Raw genomic sequence first — 22,880 nt, 5'->3', positions numbered from 1 at the left:
ATGAAAGATGTTCCACCAAAGAGTAAATTGGTTCTGATTTCAACAAAATGATCAATTTTTATTAAGCATACATCTTCAAACCATCAGCCTAAATGGATTCAAAGTCAGAATAACCTGGCTCAAGAATTTCTTCATTCTCAAGAGCTCAATTTGGCAGTAGAGGATCATGAAGAAAAAAAAAAATTTAAGTGTATTTAACAATTTTTTTAACCAAAAACCCCCACTAATCTGTAGTTACCATGTTTCATACTGTTTTTCAGTATTATGCAGTATGAGTTAATGACAGATATACTAAATTGAAATTTAGTAGACTTAGATTCATCACTGGCTAATATAATGACTTAGTCAATCCAATACATATACATTGGCATCATTTCTAAATTGCCTGTCAACTTTATCTTGCTTTATAAAGAAACAGATGTACTTCAGAGCATACTGATGGTTGGCACCAATTTTACCAAATGACTTTCATTATTTTTCCAAATGGCAGTTGTTAAAGAGATAATGACTACAGCAGCATAGAAATGAGATTGGCTTAAAAATTCCATTTAAACCCTGGGGAAAGAGAAAAATACTAAAAAAGAAATTAAATCTTTACTTTTAACCTATCCCAATTTTTATAATACACAAAACAGCAAGAAAAAGGGAAAGATCTTCAGGCAACACTTAAGGAGACATTTTGTCCAGCTACCTCATTTTACAGTTAATAGGACATCGTCTAGAGAGGTTAAATGATCTGTCCAATGTCAGAGCTAGCAGATTATATAGGATTTTTAATCTACTGTAGCTCCCACTATAGCTCTCCTTCTAACAATATAATAGTCTCTTCAATGGGAAACAAGTTTCATAAATGTTTCTAAATACTATCCTTTAAAATGTTGAGTGTTTTCAAAGTACTCAAATAACTTATTTCTATATTCTTTAATTTCATCAAGGTTACTTTTGTTAAGACTGTCCACCACGTTTGCCGTAGGTGACAATAAATGGAGTAAAATGCAAAATGCAGGTCATTAAATAAACCAGTGCTTACATACTGCATGTGTCTTGTAGTCACTGGGAAGACCAAAAGATCTCCCAGTAGTCTTAGGGGATATAAAGTAATCACTGGGAAGTGAATATCTGGCAGGTCATTTTGATAGGCAAGTGAGGTTTTTGGCTCCTTTATAAGTCCTTTATCCTTTCCCATCTGTGATTAAAAGACACCACTCCTTTTATACAATAATGTGTACAAGTCAGCTCTTCTGTTTTAGCAGGACTTAAATTTTAGCAGTAAATGAAGTTATAAATAAAATGCAGTGTTAGGACATCATGTTGTCCCTTACCATTGTTTCCCCAAAGTTTAACCAACTACATTTTTAAAAAATGTTTTAAGCTTTGTCCATTAAATTATAAAACTCAAAGATCTGCTGTGGAATAGGTTCAATTTAAAGCTTCTTTCAAAAAACATATTTAATAGTTTACAATTAATAAAGAAAACTTGTACTCAAATATTTAGTAATTAATTAATCAATGCTATGGTGTTTAATAATCTCTCTTCTAACATTACACATATCATATGACCAGGGATTAACTCTGAACATGGAGAGAAATTAGAAGTTAAAACCTAACTGCATCAAATGACAATAAAATCAAAACTTAATTTTAAAAAGTAAAAATGCAAAGTAAAAAATAAGCTATATCTCAATTCAACAATAAGATACATGTAAGGAATATAGCACAGGGTGTTGCTTATATCACAAAAGATCTAATAAACAGTAGTTCTTTGTAATTTAATGTTACTCTAAGCACAATCACAATGCTGTGAAAATTCTATCCCACCTTCGTCCATTCCCAACACTTCCTAGAAATCCCTTTTCAAAGTTAGTAGCAATTGTTTTGCAAAATAATATAGTACATAATATTGGTTTGTGCCTAGATTCTAAACATCTTACCCTCATCTATAAAAACTTTCTTCCTCCTAAAAAGCAGATGATTTTCAGCATGCATCACCAAGCGCTGACTCTACTGACTTAACTTCCTTACTAGTTCACAGCATATATGTAGGCCTATACATGGCCCAATTCTTTTGGTAACCCTGATCTAAAATCACCTTTCACCCATAAAGAAATCAACTTAATATTTAGTTTAATGTAGAACCCCTTCCAAAAACAAACAAACAAACAAACAAAAGCAACAACAACAACAAAAATTAAAATTCCCAATAAGTGATGACAATTTTTCAAAATATTTTTGGTAAAAAAAATAATCTTAACAATCCTAAACAGAAACACAAAGAACATAGTCTTTCAAATTCAAAAATAGATTTTTTTAATAAAACAATACTGTTATAGGATTAAGTATTAGGCAAAGGTATTCTCATTACCCAAACTAGTCAATTCATATTTTATTAGAGTTCTTACCTATGATAGTTCTTGAAATAATTGACACTTTGTTTTCTAATAGACTCTTGCAAAACTTCAGATTTGCTACCACAAAATTCTTCTCCAACCTGCATCAACCTAGTTGGATAAAAAAGTTTATACAGATTTTAGCAACATTCTTATTATAGGAAAAGAAAAGTACAGATTACCTTTCTTCAAAGATGACAAATCATAAAAAATTCAATGTCTGGAAAAATTCTAAAAATCACCAATCTATTACACCAATCTATTACAAACATCTAAAGAGTGCAAATATTTAACATACAGAAACACAGCAAAAATTAAACATGAATGTTCAATTATCTTCATTTCCATGAAGAAGTTATAAATGATAACTAACATATTCATGGTTTTATTATAACTGAATAAATCAAACTAAAATATAAGATCTCAAACAGTACCTGCTGATTATATCCAGAACAAAGATGAAATCATCATATTTGAATATAGATAAATCAGTTCCAAGCAAGTAAGTTTTCACTTTTAGCTGAACATCCTATGAAACAAAAAGAAAAATATTTCAAGTATATCCAAATTACATTAAAAAATAGTTCTTTGAACCAGTAATTATATAGCTACACATTAGCATGAGAAAGGAATATATTCTTGATAAAGAAAATATATTTATGCCAAAGTCAACATCTTTATGGTGATATAATACATTTCCATGATATAGGATATAAAAATAATGGCCACAATCATTACTACTAACACAGATACATACACGTAAGAGATGTGAATATCCTCATGTTTATTAGATATGAATATAAAAGTTATTATTAATGCATGGCTTGGTGGGCTAGAAATATTCAAATAAAATTAGAATTGATAAAGATAATTTTGTGAAATGATTATACACAATTTATAAAAATAATAGTTTTCATATACACCTGCATAGCAGCTTAAAATAAATAAATACTATTTAAAATAAATATTAAAAATTAAAGTTAGGGATAACTTTAATAAGAAATATCAGAACAAAAAAAAAAACCAATTCTAATGGAGTAAAAAAGAAATTTGAATAAGTTAAGAGGCAAAGGACTGTGACGAAATAAAGATGTCAATTTTTCCAAATTAATGTAGGTTCAATGAAACTATGACCAAACTCACAACAAAAACTTTTCTTCTGAACAATTATTCTAAAATTCATCAACAAGCAGAAACAACTTTTTGAAAAATAAAGCTTTCAAAAGATGGAGTTAAAGTTGTAAGTGATGTTAGAGGACTTGTACTACCTTTATTAAATATAGCAAAATCTTTAAAAAAAAGAATATTAGCAATATAAAAATTAATGAAATATGACAACCCAGAATAGTGCTAATATATACATACATATTAATTAACTTAATAAAAAACTCATGCTTCGTAATTATGTTTATAATTTTTATATTAAGAACTTTACATATTGTCTTTAATCCTAGGACAGTCCTACTGAGCAGGCATTTATTACCTTAACCCCTTTAAAAAAGAAGTCAAGTAACTCCTAAAATTCACATGCCCAGTGAATGACATGCTAAGACTTGAATTCAAGTCTATCTGGATTGAAAACCTCCACTTTTCACCATGCCATGTTACAGGAGATATCACAAAGGAATAAAAATGATTATCCAGAAAGCAGAGCAAAAACCGGTAAGAGTTGAGGGAAGGAAGAAATCCTCACTTTATACCACATAATAATTATCAAAATAAATATAAAACAAATAAGTTTTCAAAATATTAAAAAAATTAATTTAACCAAGCAAAAATATTTTCTGAATAACTTATTAGGGGCTCCAGGCAGTATTCTAGGTATTAGGGATATAGCAATTAACATGAAATTTAGGTAAGTATTTGTAATTACCAGACGGATATTAACCCAAGCTTTACATAGGAAAGAACATTTTAAGAACAAATGTAATATAAGTCATAGAGGACAATGGTTTATTAAGTTCAACCTCATAAAAATGTTAACCATCTGCATATCAAAAGTAAATTAAGTGAAAACAAATGATATACAGAGGATTACTAATTATTACATAAATCATTTAGATTCTATCACCAAAGAACATGAACAAATAATTCACAAAACAATAATTAACAGATTTTTAAATGTTTAATTTCTCTAGTAATTAAAGAGTTATGGGGCCTTCCCTGTGGTGCAGCAGATTGAGCACTGAGCTGTGAAGCTGCCACTGCCTCTACAGCGCAGGTTCGGTTCCCGTCCAGCCAGGGAGCTACCCACATGGCATGGCAGACCTCTCCTGTCTCTCCCGCTGCTCCCCTCAGCAGTGTCTTTCACTCCGTCTGCCTGTTCTGCTCCCTGCTCTGTCTCCCGTACTTCTGACCTGTACCTTAGTTCTTGTATAAATACGTAAAATCTTTAAAAAATAATAATAAAATAAAGTGGTATGACTTAAAACACTAATAAGAATATGAACAGATTGAACTGCACTATTAAAAGATAAATTCATTCTCAAATATTTTTTATATTTATAGGAGACACACCTAAACCATGATTCAAAAACATTTAAAATAAAGAGATAGTCAAGGATTTACCAGGGAAATATGAACAAAATAGACACAAAAGTGGTAATAGGATCAAGCAAATTGGAATTCATGACAAAGTGGCTCAGAACAAAAGAGCTATTTTTGTAATTAATGAAGGGAATTATGTACCGAGAAGGTAATATGCTTACTAGCATTGCAGCATCAATCAACATAGCATCCAAGTAGAAAAATCAAAAGTTGTTAAAAATAAAAGAAAATCCTGACAAAACTGTAATTGCTGCAGAAAATGAAAAATCCTCCCTCAGAAATGCATAAACCAAGAAAACAACAAATAATAACATAGATTAGAATAATGCTAGTGATAAGCTTTATTTAATATACACATAGAATCTAATTCCCAACAAAACTAAGAAATATGACTATTTTTTAAAAGTCCAAAGAATTTTAAAAGTGGTTTACATACTAGAATGTAAATAAAATCTTAATTCACAAAAAAGCCTAATACTCACCAATAAAAAGAAATGGTTAGTATTTTTAAAATGCCATTTCCTACATACCAAGTATTTAACAATGAAAGAAAATCCTGGAAAACCAAGAAATTCATCATTAGATGTACAAACTTCATGAGTTGAGGACCATGGATTTACCACCATTAGTCTCAAACCTACAGTCTCTGCCACATACTATGATTAATGTTTTTTTTTTTTTTCTTTAAGACTGTGATTTAGGTAAAATACACTGGAAATTTGTCACAGTAGTAAAAATTTTTTCATATCAAAAGCAAGGTGATTACATTTTGAGTTTACTTTTATGCCAGAAAGGCTCAATATCTTCTTATGATTTTGAATCTTCATTTTTCATTATCTCTTACTAATGAATTTTTGATAAATGTCTAAAAATTGTCACATGTCACCTATGCTTTGGAATTTGGGATTTTTATTGTTAGAAATACATTATGATATGTAGAGTATATATAATATCCCCAGTGAGGTCTGGGGCTTATCTCAAAATAAAATACATTATTAATATTCCTGCAACATATGGATGTTCACTTCAATGGGTAAAATAAATACTTCTGAAAGCACAATAACAATACTGGTCAGGTTCTGTTGCCAAATGAATTGCCAATCTGAATTTAATTCAGGTCAAATTTGCCTGCTAAATGTAGTATTAAAAAAACATTTGTTTTGCAGAGCTTTGCTTTTTTCAATCGCACTGAGCCTTGCAATTTCAATTAAACAAACACTCCATGAGTTCCAAAAATACACATAGTCCTATTCTAGAACTTTTTGAGAATTTGGGTTAGGGGTGCAAAAAGTGAAGATGAAAATGTTCTAAAGCTTGAAACCTATAATACAATACATAGTCAAAACCATGAAAACTTCCATTAAACTGGTCAAATGATTGAGAATAGTTTTACTAAATCTAAACTTAATAGATTTTCTTACATGAGAAATGACATCAGCCTGCCAGACTGAATGGAAATTAGTCATATAAAATGCCAGGTGAATATTTCAAAGTACACTGAATTAACAGAAATTCAAACAAGGATTCTACAATTTCAACTAAGTACTGCAAAAGTCTACTAGGAGATTAAGTAAGAAACATACCTGATCCTGAATGTATATTCAATGAATAAAAGATTTCCTTTTCCATTATATCTAACATTCTATAAAAAGTCACACCCAAACCCACAATTAATGGTAAGTTAAAAATTAGTTTAACATGGTCAGATCAAGAAATATAGAAGTCAAAACTCTTACAACTATTACATACATTTTAAACATTAAAATGTAAGTTCAAATACCATATCCAATATAAAGTTATCAAATTAGAAGAATACTTAAAGCATAACTGTTAATTTATTCTTGAGGAAATTTGTTTTCAGTATATATTTTCCTAAACATTTCTTTGAAAAGATTATCGAACTGAAAATAAGACTAATCAATCAAAAACATGTTTTAACATAAAAATATGATCAAAGGGTCTATAATCTTCCAACCTTCCAAGAAGTGGGGAAAAAAAAAAAAAAAACGGAAAGAATTTATAATCAAAGAAATTTTACTTTTATCTAGAAAGTAAAAACTTTAACAAAAAATTTATGTGTTAACAACAACTGAGCTACTACACCTCAAAAGAAAAGTTTAAGAAGCTAAATTTTTAAAATTTTACCCAATAAACAGGTAAAATTTTCCTGCAAGGCACAAAAATCACTGGTTTGGAAAACAATTCTTTACTCTTCAGCTAGATTCCAACCCAAGTAAGTCACCTATTTAGTTAACCTATTTTCTAAAATTAATAGAAAAGGAAAGTATGAAAACACAAATAATAAAAAGAAGCAGAGTAACTCAGGAACTTTTATGTGAAAGTTTCTATTGCACTTATAAAAAATAATTTTAAAAAAGCCAAACCTGCCATATTCGTGTAAGTCCATGTTCCAATTTCTTCTTTATGTAGCCACGATCAAAATTAGTTTCTTCAGTCATATTACTCCCTTCTAAAATAAAAGATGGTACACATTTTTAGATTTGCTTACAATGTTCTGTTTAAAAAAAAAAAAAACTCTTTAGAATGGCATCTCATATATTAGCTTATATAAACTACAGAAGATGTGTTTAACATTTGTACAACCAAAACAATGTCAAAAAACAGGTATTAGGATTAAACCCACTTGATAAGATAAACCGTGAAATGTTAATTAGTACACTCTCAGTTCCTATGTGATTGAAGCTGGGAAGTGTGATTCCAGAGATGAGGTTCTCAATATCCATATATTGTCTACTGCCAAGGCATTACAGAGCCAATTAAACCAATTATTGAAAATTATGTATATGTTAATCATAGTACAGATATAGAACTTATCATGCAGTGAAGTAACAATGTATACATTTTATATTTTTCAAAATCCAGAACAGTTTTATTCCACCATAGATAAACAGTCTAACAATGTCCAGGTTCAAAGGTAAATTCAATGACCCATCTCAAAACAAATCTCCTCTTAAAAAACTGAAAATACACTTATACATGTATAGCAAAAAAGATTATGCTTTTGTTTGACTAAAGAGTGTTAAGCAACAGCAGATTTTCTCTCATTTAGGCTAGCAGGATATCCACTGATAACCAATAAAAGGCCCCTGCTTAAATAAGAAGTCAAATCCATGCCTAATTTAAGTTTGACCACTCTTACAGCTCAGTAAGCCTTATGATCTGTATAATCTGGCTTAGGGACTCAGCAGCTCAGGGTAGTGCACCTCAATTACAACTTTACAAGTTTGAGTTTATAATAGTAAAGTGTTAGGATACCAGTAACATCACTACAGATGATGAACAACAGATAAACTCCTGAAACTCTTGAGTCTCTTTTACCTTTATGAAGTTCAGTAAAAAGTAACTTTTCAATTCACTGATTCCCACAATTGTATTCCTTACTGTGAACATGAAAGGAAAATTCAGGCAAACAATTTTTTAGAGTCCTAGAGATTGCCAACTAATTGCTAGACTACTATTCAGAGTCCAAGATATTCTTAATATAGAAATTAATTAGAGCAGGAGTTAATAAAGAAGACTTTATAAAGGCTCAAAAACAATTTGTTTCTATATCCCAGTGAAAATACACACACATAAACATATATACACACATACACAATCCATCTAAACTATCAGCCCGAAGAAAGCTTAACCATACCTAAAGTATGTGTTAATTTGTTGCAAACTATTCCTTTGATATCTCTTTTAAAAATGTGTTAGAAAAGGAAAACAAGTTGCTTGAATGTTCAAACACTTTCCAAATCTAGAAAAAAATAAAGGTTGCCAAAACAGGATAAACTTTGTTGAAAAGAGAGTCTAGTAATTCCCTATACAAGTTGGAACTTGGAAGAAAAAAAAAAGGCCTGAGTCTCTCTGGTGGCACAACGGGTTAAGAAGCAGCCTATGAGGCTATCTGCAGTGACTGCAGCATGAGTTAGATCCCTGGCCAGGGAGATACCCACATTACCTCTCTTGTCTCACCCGCTGCTCCCCTCAGCAGTGTATTTCGGTCAATCTGCCTGTTCTGTTCCCCACTCTCCCTCCACACCTCTGGCCTGTACCCCAGTTCTTATATAAATAAATCTTAATTTTTTTTTTAAAAAAGGCATAATGGACATTTCATTGTTATAATTACCTCTTCATCCATTTCCTTTGATGAAATTAACAACCACCTTTGTAAATACTATTGTGTTTTCTCTAAACTTTACAGTAATCCCATCTATAAGTAGATGTGTTACCATCCTATGAAAATTTTGTTTTGCTTTTAACCTGCAGTTTTTAGCCTGCCATTTTGAGGAGCAAACTGACCTGAAGAAGTAACCTCTCCATATTCTCTTCCTTTTGGTTTTTGGCAGTTAAAATCTGAAGTTAATTATTTCTAATTGCAAATTTCACAGTAGGGAAGGTGATTCAGAGATGAGAAGAGCATAGGAGTTGAGTAAAAATATTCTGTAGAATTGGTTCAATACCTACCCCACTTTCTCCTTTTCTCTTCCATCCTTTGCTCTTCCAAACAATATTTGTAAAAGGATGAATATCCTCCACAGAATTTTCCTGTTATTTTTAACTCTCTATATTTAAGAGCTTCTAATGAATCAAGATGAATATTAAGTCTCTGTCTTCCATACTACCAAAATCCTATGTTTAAATCAAACAGTAGGACTTGGGTGTTCCTCCATCGACCCAAGCACAGAAACCAAGTTCTTCAAAAATTAGAAGGTACTAACTAAAATAACTTAACCGATTAGCTACATTAAATGATATGTAATACAAAAAACTTGTGTACAGTAAATTTACTTTGCCCTTTTAAATGAAATGATGATAAAAACCATTTATTACTTCTGTAAGTCTTTTGAATACTTAATCTTAGCTGTTTCAGTTGTTCAAGTATAATCACTTAAGATATTTAGCTAAGCAAATTAACTATTTTAATATAACATCTAGACAATATAATTTCTCACAGACTTGTCCTTCATTTAGCTGACTGTACCATAATCATTTAAAGTTTGGGGGGTTTTTTGCACAGAACTGGGGTGTAGGCCAGAGATACGAGGGGTGAGAGGATTCACCAGAGACAGAGTTGTGAGCAGAACAGGCGAATTTACTGAAATACATTGCTAAAGGGAGAAGGGGGATAAACAGGAGAGGTCTGTTGCACCATATGTGGGTTATCTCCCTGGCCAAGTATCAAACACAGGTAAGTGGTGAGGCCTGAAAGTTTCCTTTACATTCAAAGATGAGTATTTTAAAATACAGTTTTTATGAAATTTTAAGCACTGCTGTTTTCAGAATTAAAAGTACAGTATAACAATTAATCTCAGAATCCAACTTTATTAGTACATCTTGAAAATTAGCAAAATAGATTTAATATTAAACATTTAGCATTAATATTAACAGTAAATTTGGACAGACCAGTATCTTACCTCCTTTGCAATATATTTTTTACATTCCTTTCTCAATAACTTAGTCTTAAGGCCGTCACTACATACTCCTGGGAACTGGTATTACCTATTACTAATGAAGTCCTTTAGCCCAGCTAACTACCAAAGATAATGGAGCTTTTACAGTACCTGAATCACCATCACCTATAGTCCTGAAATTCTAAAATCATAACTGTTTCTTTTCTTTCCCCATTCTTCAGAGATTTGGCATGTTTATAGTTCTGCTTTTAAATAAAAAGAAAATAATTTCCTACCAGAAGCAGAAGTAGTATCCTCATTGTCATGCTTTTCATGCCATTCCATAGTTCTGTAATAGCTGAGCATAACTTCCCACAGTGCTTTGCACAAGTCAGCAAGGCAAGGAATATAGCTATCTGGTGTAACATGCTGAAGAAAGTAAGAAGAGCCAAATTTCAAATTACCATATTTATTTTAACACTTAAAGTTAATCATCATTTAATTTTAAAAATAAAATTTTAAAAATAAAATTTTTTCTATCCCTTCTTTAAACTCATTTCCTAAAATATTCATCAACAATTAATAAAAATATTAAACTGTGTGGCTCAGGGCAGTTTTGTGTAGTAAGCATGTCAAACCTGCGAAACTCAACTGGGGTAGTAAAACAAAGGAACTGTTAAGCTCTGGAGTCAGTCTTTCCAAGTGGGGTTTATGACAAGAATGGTTAAGATGGTTCAATCTGATAAAATCTATTAATACAATTTGCCATATTAATAGATCTAAAGAGAAAAACCAAATGATTATTCCAATAGATGCTGGGAAAAAAAACTCACAAAGTTGAACAGCCATTTCAAATAACAACTTAGATGAGAAAATAAAAACTAATTGATATTATTCAAGATGAAAAAACTTCTAATGTATACCCACTGTGGTCAGGAACAAGGCAGGGAAAATCACTTATCTCCACTACTGTTGATATTTAACAATGCTGGAGGTACTAGCCAATGCACATAACCAGAGAAAAGAACAAAACAGTTGGAAAAAAAGACAAAACTATTTCAATCAAATGACATGATAATATTCTTAGAATATAATTCCTAGACAATCAATTTTAAAACTAATTCAAATGGTAAAAGAATTCAACAGGGGGCCTCCCCGGTGGCTCCCTGGTGGTTGAGTGCTGGGTTGCGAAGCTGCCCGCGGCCTCTGCGGCACCGGTTCGATCCCCGGCTGCTCCCCAGCCACCGGAGGAGGGTCCCACATGGCGTGCAGACCTCTCCTGCCGCCCACTGCTCCCCTCAGCAGTGTACTTCTTCAGTCTGTCTGTTCTGTTCCCCGCTCTGACTCTGGTGAATTCTCTCACCCTCCCGCACTTCTGACTGTACCCAGTGCATGTATAAATGAACAAACAAACAAACAAACAAACAAATAAATAAATGCCTCTATAAAAAAAAAAAAAGAATTCAACAGGGAAGCAAGTTGTAAAACTAACAAAGAAGTCAGCACTCATGGACACAAATAATAACCACTTAAGAAATACACTGAATCACACTCCTGAACTTCAAATTGTACTAAACAGCCATAATAATCAAAACTGCATAGTATTGGAATAAAAACATACACACAGACCAATGGAACAGAATAGAAAATCCAGAAATAAACCCACAAATTTACAGTCAACTAATCTTTGACAAAGGAGCAAAGAATATGCAATGGAGCAAAGAAAGTTTGATCAATAAATGGTACTGGGGAAATTGGGTAGCTACATGCAAAAGAATGAAGCTTGACTACTACCTCACACCATGCACAAAAACCAACTCAAAATGGATTAAAGAACTAGACATAAGACCTGAAACCATAAAATATATAGAAGGAAATATAGGTAAAACACGTTATGACATACACCTCAGTAACATCTTTAAAGACACATCACTCAAAGCAGTGATAGTGAAGGGAAAAATAAACAGATGGGATTACATCAAATTAAAGATTCTGTACAGCAAAAGAGACAGTAACCAAAACAATGAGACATTCCATTGATTGGGAGAAAATATTTGCACACAACATTAATGATAAAGGACTGATCATAAAAATTTACAAAGACCTGATGAGACTCAACAAAAACAAAGTAAATAATCCAGTCCAAAAATGGGTAGAAGAGCTAAAAAAGAAAATTCTCCTGGGAGGAAATGCAAATGAATAATAGGCATATGAAAAACTGTTCAACATCACTTGTCATCAGGGAAATGCAAATCAAAACTACAATTAGATACCATCTTACACCAATGAGAATGGCATATATTAAAAAAAACTAGCAACAACAAATATTGGCAAGGATGTGGAGAAAAATGAACTCTCCTGCACTGCTGGTGGGAATGCAAAATGGTCCATCCACTATGGAGAACTGTGTGGAGGTTCCTCAATCTGCTAAAGATGGAGTTTCCATATGATCCAGCAATTCCACTCCTAGGTATTTACCCAAAGGACACAGAAACATTAATTCAAAAAGACACCGGCACCCCTATGTTTATTGCAGCACTATTTACATAGGTAAGCTATGGAAACAACCCAAATGCCCAAAAATAGATGACTGGATCAAGAAGTTGTGGTATATAGACACAATGGAATATTACTCAGCAATCAAAAAAGATAAACTCATGTCACTTGCAGCAACATGGATGGAGCTGGAAGGGATCATGCTCAGAGAAATAAGCCAGGAAGAAAAAGAAAAATACTGGATGTCTCACTCATAGCAGGAATTTAGAAAACCTAAAAAGGGATCAGGATAAAAAACTAATTATAATAAAGTAAAAATCAAAATCAACAAGCAACTATAAACCAGAGACACATTACAGGGGTGGGGGGAGAAAGCAGTAGGATCAAAACAATGGTGCCAGGAATTGTATGGGGACTATAACCAAGATGAAAATGCATACATTGTACAAAAATGAAAAATGATGTAACAAATATATAAAATTAAAAAACTAAAAATTAAAAAAAAATAAAAAAATAAATACACTGAATGTGGAATTCCCATTTAAAGTAACAAAATTATTTTTAAAATATGGAAAAAAGTTAACAAAAAATGATTCAAAATTCTGCGAAGAAAATGGAAAGATACAAAAGTAGACTTGAACAAAAGGAAAGATATCCCTAGTATTAGTTAGAATGTCTTAATACCATCAAGATGTTAGTTCTCCCTAATTTATAAATTTACTAAAATACTAATGTAAAGGCCCAGAAATAGATCCAGTTTCCTATAAAAATATAGTCTATGATAAAGATGGAATCTTACATAACTTAGGCAAAGACAGTCTTTTTTATAGATACTGTTAGGACAATTACAGTCAATTGAAAAAGGACAAAATTAGATGCAGTCCTCACACCAAACACAAAACAAACTCCAAAATGGATGAGCTCTAAATATGAAAAATAAAACGTATTCTACTAGAAGAAAACATACTTAATTCTTCTCTCATTTTGACATAGACCCCTCTAGGAATTTATCCACAAGATATACACCAAATAACATGAAAATACATATATGAGGGTATTTGTTAAGATTATTTGTAATTGCAAAAACACTGGAATCGATCTAAATGTACAAACATGACACTGGTTTAATATTGTTCATATATATAAAAGCAATATGCAACTGTGAAAAATGATAAGCAGATATATCTTTAAGATTTTCTATATGAAAATTTCATATATAAGTTCCTTAAATTATATATAGATGCTATAAGAAACAGAAATATTTTAATGCATCAATCTGCATATCACAAAAAAAAAAACACAAGAAAGCACTGAAGTTAGTTACCTACAAGAAGAAGGGGGGAGATGAAATGGAAGAAATTTAGGAGGGAATGATAATTCTCTGAGTATAGCAGGTCCTTGAATAAGGCCCTCTCATTTAACATTGTTTCATTTATAACATTGGTAAGAAAAATAAAATGATTCCTGGTTGGGGTTACTGTCTGTGTGGGCTTTTCTACTGGTACCAGTTTCATCCCTCTTCCAAAAGATGTGCCCATTAGGTTCATTAGCATATCTAAGTTGCCACAGTGTAAGTGTGAGTGATTGTACTCTGCAATGGAAGGGTAGTCCTGTCCTGTGTTGGTGCCTACCTTGTACACTGAGCTGCCAGCTTAGTCTCCAGCCAACCATGTCCTTGAATTAGAATAGGTAGTTAAAAAATGAATAAATGAGGGCCTCCCTGGTGGCGCAGTGGTTAAGCGCTGGGCTGCGAAGCTGCCCGTTGCCTCTGCAGCGCCAGTTCGATCCCTGGCCACCGGGGAGGGTCCCACATGGCGCGCAGACCTCACCTGCCACGCCCGCTGCTCCCCTCAGCAGTGTATTTCGTCAGTCTACCTATTCTGTTCCCTGCTCTGGCTCTGGTGAATTCTGTCACCCTCCCCCGCTTCTGACTGTACCCAGTGCTTGTATAAATAAATAAATCTTTAAAAAAAAAATGAATAAATGAATGAATGAATGAATATAAATGACTATATTTGGGATCTTTATACAAAATTCTGTGATGCTTTGGGGACCAAACATATGACATAGGAAGTGAATTCTTGTTTATGTAAATTAGTCTATGGCAGAATTGGTTTCTTCTATGTCATTTCACTGAAAGTCACAGTTCCAATGAATTTATCTATGACTTTATGTGAGAAAGTAGTTGTACCAAAATGGTTATAACTAACTATAAACAGAAGAATTGAAATGGCTATCCAGATAGCCATGGATAGCCAGATAATGGCTATCCAAATGGCTTGCAGAGATCAATGTTCAATATTTTTGCATACTTATGCCAAAATTTGGAGTAATTTTTTCTGTTTACTTCTACAATAACCATTCTTGATTTTTTTTCCTCAGTTTACTTTACCACATCATTCAGTACACCTGACATATCCCATGCCACATGCATAATGAAAAACAATACAGATGCACAAAATCAAGAAAAAGCTAAATAAAACCAGAATGCAATGAAAAGCAAAAATTACCAAAAAGTTCTGGACTATAACTCAGAATCCTTCACCAGAATAAATACTCCTTACAAGTCAATTTTTCTAACTTCATAAACTTAACTTTGCATAAATTTATTTTTATTTATGCAAATAAATTTAATGTAATTACATCCTAACATTCTCTCTGGTAGATAAAAGGAAGGCAATGTTAGTCTTATTTTTTCCCAAAGAAAAATGACGACTGTACAAATAATTGTGTTATAGTCCACCAATTAATTTTTATTATACTTGTCACAGTTTAACAAACCAGAAAATTGAAGCTTAGAACCACTACCTTCTATTCTCCACCCAACCACTGTCTAGCTACATTATTTGCCTTTTGTTCAAAGAAAGGGAGTTTTTTTAATTAGTACATTGAGAATTTGCTGAATTTAATGGTTTGGTATGATATATACACACAGAGATGTATATGTGAATTTTCTCCCAAAAAAAGTGGAAATTGTGAATTCATAGCAAGCTTTTTTCACTAAACTAATTCTTACAGTGTAAATAATTCACAGTTCTAGCTAAACTACTGCACATGCCTAAAAGTATTCCAAAAGAATATGAATTGTATTATCCCCAAATGTGGTTATACATAGAAATGTAAGATTATGATATACTGAGCACAAGACAAGATAATTCTTGCCTAAATTTATATTCTACAATAGAAACAAATGCTGAGATTCCTTGTGTTAAATATAGATGTATTTATACAGTAAATAGTCAAAGGAAAAAAAACAAGGTGGGATAGGTTAAAAATACATTTCAATAGGTTAAAAATTATGTTTCAAGTTCAAACATGGTAATGATCTTCTCTATACTTGAAGATCATCTTGGTGATCAATTAAAAGTTTCACCTCACTTCAAATTGGACTCTAGAGACTACTTCTCACTGAAACATGTAACCAACTTGTCAACTCTCACAACAACAAACATTTATCATGCTTTTAACACCTTATAAATAAAATCATTCATGACAATGTTCCCTTGATAATTTATAAAAATTACCTTTAAGTTTCAAACAGAATTTTATTATATAGACATGGCTGAACCATAACTATAACCAATCAAAGAGATTTAAGGCAATCAGCAAATGAGCAAATAATTGCATATGTAATCAAAATATAAAAAGGTAGGCCAAGGAGAAAAACTAAGTTTGTGAATTAAAAGCTTATGAAAATTTCACTCAGAATCATTTCTTCACATCTGCTAAACGGAACAGAAACAGTTTAACAAAGATTGGAAACCTTGGCCCACAAGAGTTCCACAACCACCAGTCTCATGCCCTTTAACAGCAAATCACTCTGGATCTCAGTTTCACCTTTCATACAATAGTGTTAGCAATCTCGGCATCTGTCTCTCACTGCAAAGAAATTCAAATATCAATTGAGGGGGAATTCATTTAGTATAAGATCAAGATCACCAAGAAAGAGGAGCATCACATTGTAATTCCAATTCTACAATCTTTTTACCTATAGATAATAACAATGAAAGTCTTGAATTAATCAATTTAGAAAAATGTCACAGTGTGAAATTACAATTTTAAAGTTAAGAATACATATGGGGAGGCCTCCCTGGTGGCGCAAGGGGTTAAAATGTTGCACTATGAAGCTATCAGCAGCCACCACTGAAGCACGAGTTTGATCCCCAGCCAGGGAGGTGACCCACATGGCGCAGCAGACCTCTTCCTAACTCGCCCACTGTTCCCCTCGGCAGTGTATTTCAGAAATCTGCCTGTTCTGCTCCCCACTCTGTCTCTGGTGAATCCTCTCACGCACTCCCCTGCCCCCGCATCTCTGGCCTGCACACCAGCTCTTGTATGCATAAATAAATAAATCTTTTTTTTAAAAAAAGAATATATATGGGAAATAGAAATTTAGCAAATATTTCTGTGTTCTACTCTACAGCTATTTTTCCACTGCCACTTTTTGACTGAAAAAATGATGGCTTATACCATCAATTTATTCAATGAAAGTTATGATATAAAAGACAAAAAGAGATATAGTCCTTTAGAAATATGTCAAAAAATACACAAAAGAGAAGGAATATTTCAGTAAGCTGGTTTGTTTTTTTTAATTCACAATCTCTATGCAGATAATATATAGGTCTATCTTTTATGGTGACCATAAAAGGTAACAAATATCTGGGAGACAGGATTTAGAGAAGATTCACAAATCCAGGTGTTACAATGCAAAAACTCAGCACAGCATTTCCATCACGCTTCAAACATCAAAACTGGCTCCTTAACCAATCTTTTTTTATTTGTAAATTAAAACCACAATGAGATACCACCTCACACCTGTGAGAATGACCCCCATCTTCATGGGGACTATAATCAAAAATGAAAATGCATACATTGTACAAAAATGAAAAATGATATAAAAAATATATAACATAATTAAAAAAAAAAAACCACACAAACAAGTGCTGGCCAGGTTATGGGGAAAAAAGGAACCCACTTACATTGTTAGTGGGAATGTAGACCTGTCCAGCTGCTATGGAAAGAGGTGTAGAGGTACCTCAAAAGACTAAAAATGGACTTACCTTATGACCCAGAAATTCCACTTTCAGATATCTATGCAAAGAGAACAAAAATACTAATTTGAAAAGAAACCTGCACTCCTGTTTATAGCAGCACTATTTACAATAGCCAAGATATGGAAACAACCTAAATGCCCTATAACAAATGAGTGGATCAAGAAGATGTGGTACATATACACAATCAAATATTACTCAGCGATCAAATCTTAATAAATGCTTTCATAAAATACACAGATCTTACTTCCCATCTCATCCTTGTCAGTTCAGAATTAATACTTTGCACCTTCCATTTCTACTATTAGCCATCTCCACCAACCCACCTAGTCAAAATAAAAATGATTAAGTTAGCCACATAGGCATCCAAGTGGGTAGGGGGAGGGGGAATGAGAAGAGTGAGAAGTAGGGGGACACAAAGGGCTACGGTAGAGAACCATGGGTGCTTTCACGGTATAAGCTATGATAACCACACTTGAGGGGAGAAATCCTACACTGTCAAAATATTAACAAGGATATAAAGTAATGGTACTCATTAAAATAAATGCACAATTTAAAAAAATAGCCTCTTAAAACAAGCAACTTCTCAGCATTGATTATAAACAACTAATTTAATAAAAAATCTAGAAGTCATTTTCCAAAAATAGTGCAAACCCAGACGTGACTAAAGAACTCTTTCCTAGTGGAAGCAAACAATGAAAAAATTCACCTTTTGAATTAATGAAGCAACAAGATGAAAAAATTCATCTTATTGTGTAAATGCAAACCTAAGTAGTAAATATGAAAAAGATTGCTAGAGTTAGTCTTTTAATTCTTACTAATTTATGTTCAAACCTATCAGAAACCTTTTACACCTATCAGAAAAATTTCAAGAGGATGTTCTTTATGTCAAAACATCAAAATACAGATACTTAGGGGGATCCTTAAAGTAGTATCTTGTTCTTGTTTCACTTTGATTTAGCATTCTTATTTCACATTCTGACAAATAAAGAGAACAGATGTTTTGGCATCCTCATAGAGATCCAAAATTCCTAAAACAGCTACTACATTTACCCAGCCTCCCCTCTCCACCACCTACAAATATTGATAGATGAATTTCAAAAACATCTTTTGATGAAAGCTGTTAGCACTGTGAGTTCACATCACCAGAAGCAAATGGGAACGGAAAACTGCTTATCAGGGAGGCTGCTGAAAATAATATTGCAGGTCAAAATAGCCCTAAACCAGGGAGCTTAAAAACAGTCTAGAGGGTGAAATATGGATCCAAATAAGTGTCTGAGTAAATCAATCACAGGCTCTCTCCAGTCTCTAGTTACTTCTGGAAAGGTCAAACTGTCCAAAACATGAAGTCAAAAGTATCTTCTAACTATTGGAAAGCAGAGAGGTGCACAGTACTGTGAACCTGATGGCAAAACAGCCTTGGGTCCTAACTTTGCAATTTACTTGGTCATGACTCATCACATTACTCCATGTATCTCCCTCAAGGTTCTAAAGCAAGGAATCTATAACCCCAGAGAATAAAGCAAATAATCCAGTGTCTCTAAAGCTTTAAACTATGATTCTCCATAGATTAAAAATATATACACATGCTTGCAGCAAAAGTTTACATATACCAGACTAGAATGATTCATGATTTAAAAACATAAACCTATTGTGGGGGAGGGGAGTCCTTTTTTATCTACAGGTGTTTTATCATTAATACTAAATATGTATCTACACATAAAGACATATGCTATGTGTGATACAAATGATGGCAACTTACAGCAAAGTGACACCTTCTTAGTTGTGAATAGAAGGAATCCTCAGTACCATTTTCAGGTTTTTATATTTGTTAAATGGATTTAATGAAATATTTACCTTAACACTATAAAAAAAAGAAAAGCATATGTAATCAGAATATGTAATTATACTTAAAAGTTTTCAGTGATAAAATGCTGTGAAATCCTTTGCTGAGATTATCACCCACCCCAAAAAGGATAGTATTTACATGTGAAAACACTATCAAATTAAGAATAGGGTTTCTTGGCAAGTTTCAAGAATGGTTTTATATCAGCAAATTATTTTCTCTTTTTGCTGGTAGCTGTATGCCACACTCTAAAAGTAGACTGGCTCTTTAACTTTTACCCCCTGCCCCTGCCCTTCCTACAAAAAAAAAAAAAAAAAAAAAAAAAAAATTCACCCAACAGTCTAAATTACATTGATAGCTTTAAGCGTACTTAAGATTTAGTCAGGAAGCCTCACCACAACTGAGTTAGTTTCAAGTGACTAGAAAACCCGTCAACTTGCCAAGAGAGGAAAGGCTGGTGAGCCAGATAACTAGGACCCAAAGCATGTGCTCCATAAGCACTCACAGTACCAGTATACATTAGAAACCACCAAATTATTATACTGAAATCCATTTACACCAAGCCAGACAACCTATTGCTCTTTTCACCTGCTAGATGTTCACCTCTTCTTGTGCTCAGGATATTTACTCTTTCACCATAGACCCAGTTACATGCATCAGACCTGTTAAAAAGCCATATTCAAAAGTTGCAGGATCCTGTTAAGATACAGTTTTGCCTTCCTTAGATCTCTTAAAGAACTGTGTTGAACCCTTGACACTTCATGCCATTTGAACTTTGCTAATTCTATCTCTATTCATAAGAAACTTGCCTTACTGATAAACCCTTTAAGAGTATATACCCTGACTGAGCTGAACTGATTACTTAATTAACAAAAGCTGAGTAGTAACATGGACACTGCTTTACACTTAGCAAGTCAGAGTACTAAGAAAATGGGAGTTTCGTGCTGTCTGCCAACATCTATGATGCAGTGAAAGACTGGTTTGTTAGTTTACAAGTAGGATAAAATTTCAGGTCTTTCACAGTTCTTGGCAATCTAGAGAATAAATGGCAGGGGAAAAGGAAAAGGTCGATAAATTCTCTAGCCAATCTTTTGATTATTAAGTTCTGAATTTTAAAAATTACCAAAGCCTGGTGGGAGAACTATGGTAACCACACTTGAGCAGAGAAATCACTCATTGTCCAAAAATTAACAAAGTTTTAAGGAAAAAAAAAGTTAAAAAATTCAAAAAATAAAAGTTACCAAAGGCTACCTTTCATTTTACCTTAAATATTTAGAAACTAAGGCATAATTCATATATAAGAAAATAAGCTACACACTAAATACATGTAATAAGAATAAATCTGATAGCTAAATACTGAGAGTATTCCTGAGAAAGCCCTACAGTAAATATTCTTCTTCTCTTCAATCAAATATTCTAATTTTTTATATTTCAGCAGGAAAGGAAAGGTTTGGACATGCACCTCTCCAACCAAATCAACAAAACTAACCTCAACAATCAAGGAATGTTCCAGTTTAATTTTCTTCACATCCCAAATATGCCTGAGTGATAAATAACATAAATTACTCTTGACATGCAACCTTCTAATAACTAACAATCAATCTAATAAAAAATTATAATAATAATCAGTGCTCATGTGTAAAGAGAAAAGATGAATGCAGGCACTGCTGATGAAGAGTACAAACTGAAATGCACTTTTTAGAAGAAATCTTGGAAATATGAACCAAAGCCTTTGACAGTGCAACTTATTTCTCACCATTTATTCTAAATTATAATTAAAGATGTGTGCAAAGATTTGGCTTTAAGAATATTTACTACAGTGTTTTTCATAAAGAAAAAACTAAAAACATATTTCTAAAAACAGGGAGCTAGTTTATATTGATCTATAGACTGACTCATCTATAGAAACTATCAAGCGACTGAAAGTTATGCAGGTAGCATATTTACTGACATGGAGAGTTGTTTATAACAGAGCAAGTGGGAAAAATGTTATAAAACAGTTTACAAAATCTTACTTTTAAAAGTTACTTGCTATCTCCTCTTAAAAATAAGATATATAAAAGAATCAGTTTTGCATGCAGAAATAAGAACTTTTATATCCTTTTTGTTATCTGCATTTTTCTATAGTTAATATTTTATATTATTTGCAATATGTATGCTTTAAGGGGAAACATATTAATTAATAACTGATTACTTATATAATCTCTATTTTAAGATAAAGACTGTAAACGATGTAAAAACATATAAATGGACTTGGTAAAGAAGTCAGAAAACAGAATTAATTCTATGAAGAGCCCCAAAACAAGATAATTACTACATGAACTTCCTGACAGCTTAGAATCTATGGTAAAGGGAGTTTGTATACTCTCACATGATTTGATAACAGAAAATATATTTTAATTCTTCACAACAAAGTACCCTGAGAATTTAGGAACAGAAATATGAGTTGACTGCAAAAATAAACTTGTCTTTAGGTTTCTATAGGAACACCAGAAAACTGTATCTTCAACAGAGACCTTACTAAGGACAGTTAATAACCCTAAAAAAAAAAAAAACCAAAACTGTCATTGAATTGTAATTCACTATTAAGTGGTTTTTATAGGAATGAAAATTTAAAAGCCTAGAAGATGGAATATCAGGCTAGACTTTACTTTGACATTCAGATGTAAGCATATAAAACAACAAGAGAAGACCATGGCACATTATAAGTGCTCTATGTTAGATTTACAGTGTATCAATACCACACCAATTACTGAGTGCAACCTGACATACCCAGAAAACATTCATTGAACATCTTCAATGTACCAGACACTGAGAAAATACATACTGAAATTACTTCACAATATTTTTTCTAAGAGAAACACTAAATTTTTCCCCCAAATATTAATACATTATCAAGCTCATTTCAAAAACAGAACTTGAGATTCAAGAAGATCATTTGGAACTGATCAACTGAAAACTGGCTGGGAAAACTTCAGCTACCTTAGCCCATTCTATTATCATAAAATTAATAATTAACATCTTAAAATAAGCTCCCCAAGGAAAACCATCAGCCTATAAAAGAAATGCTAAAACAGCAACAACAATGCTGATCACAAATTTTCAAATAACCAGAAAGAGTTTTTTGTACCAGGTCATTAAACAAAGAACTTCT

At 32.5% G+C, this 22,880-nt stretch overlaps 1 protein-coding gene across 2 annotated transcripts in view; it reads right to left on the bottom strand.

The window, feature by feature from the left end:
• VPS50 (VPS50 subunit of EARP/GARPII complex) overlaps window positions 1-22,880 on the bottom strand; it is a gene marked incomplete at both ends in the record, with an annotated part of 120,673 nt that overhangs the window by 51,992 nt on the left and 45,801 nt on the right. For both annotated transcript variants that reach the window (XM_084230838.1, XM_084230839.1), the window contains 4 exons: window positions 2,400-2,498; window positions 2,822-2,916; window positions 7,319-7,404; window positions 10,630-10,762. In XM_084230838.1, coding sequence (XP_084086964.1) covers window positions 2,400-2,498; window positions 2,822-2,916; window positions 7,319-7,404; window positions 10,630-10,762 — 413 coding nt within the window. The remainder of the gene's footprint in view (window positions 1-2,399; window positions 2,499-2,821; window positions 2,917-7,318; window positions 7,405-10,629; window positions 10,763-22,880) is intronic.

The sequence above is a fragment of the Talpa europaea genome (genome assembly GCF_964194135.1).
Source record: "Talpa europaea genome assembly, chromosome: 3".
Taxonomy (NCBI): Eukaryota; Metazoa; Chordata; class Mammalia; order Eulipotyphla; family Talpidae; genus Talpa; species Talpa europaea.
This window is presented reverse-complemented; position numbering and strand designations above follow the sequence as displayed.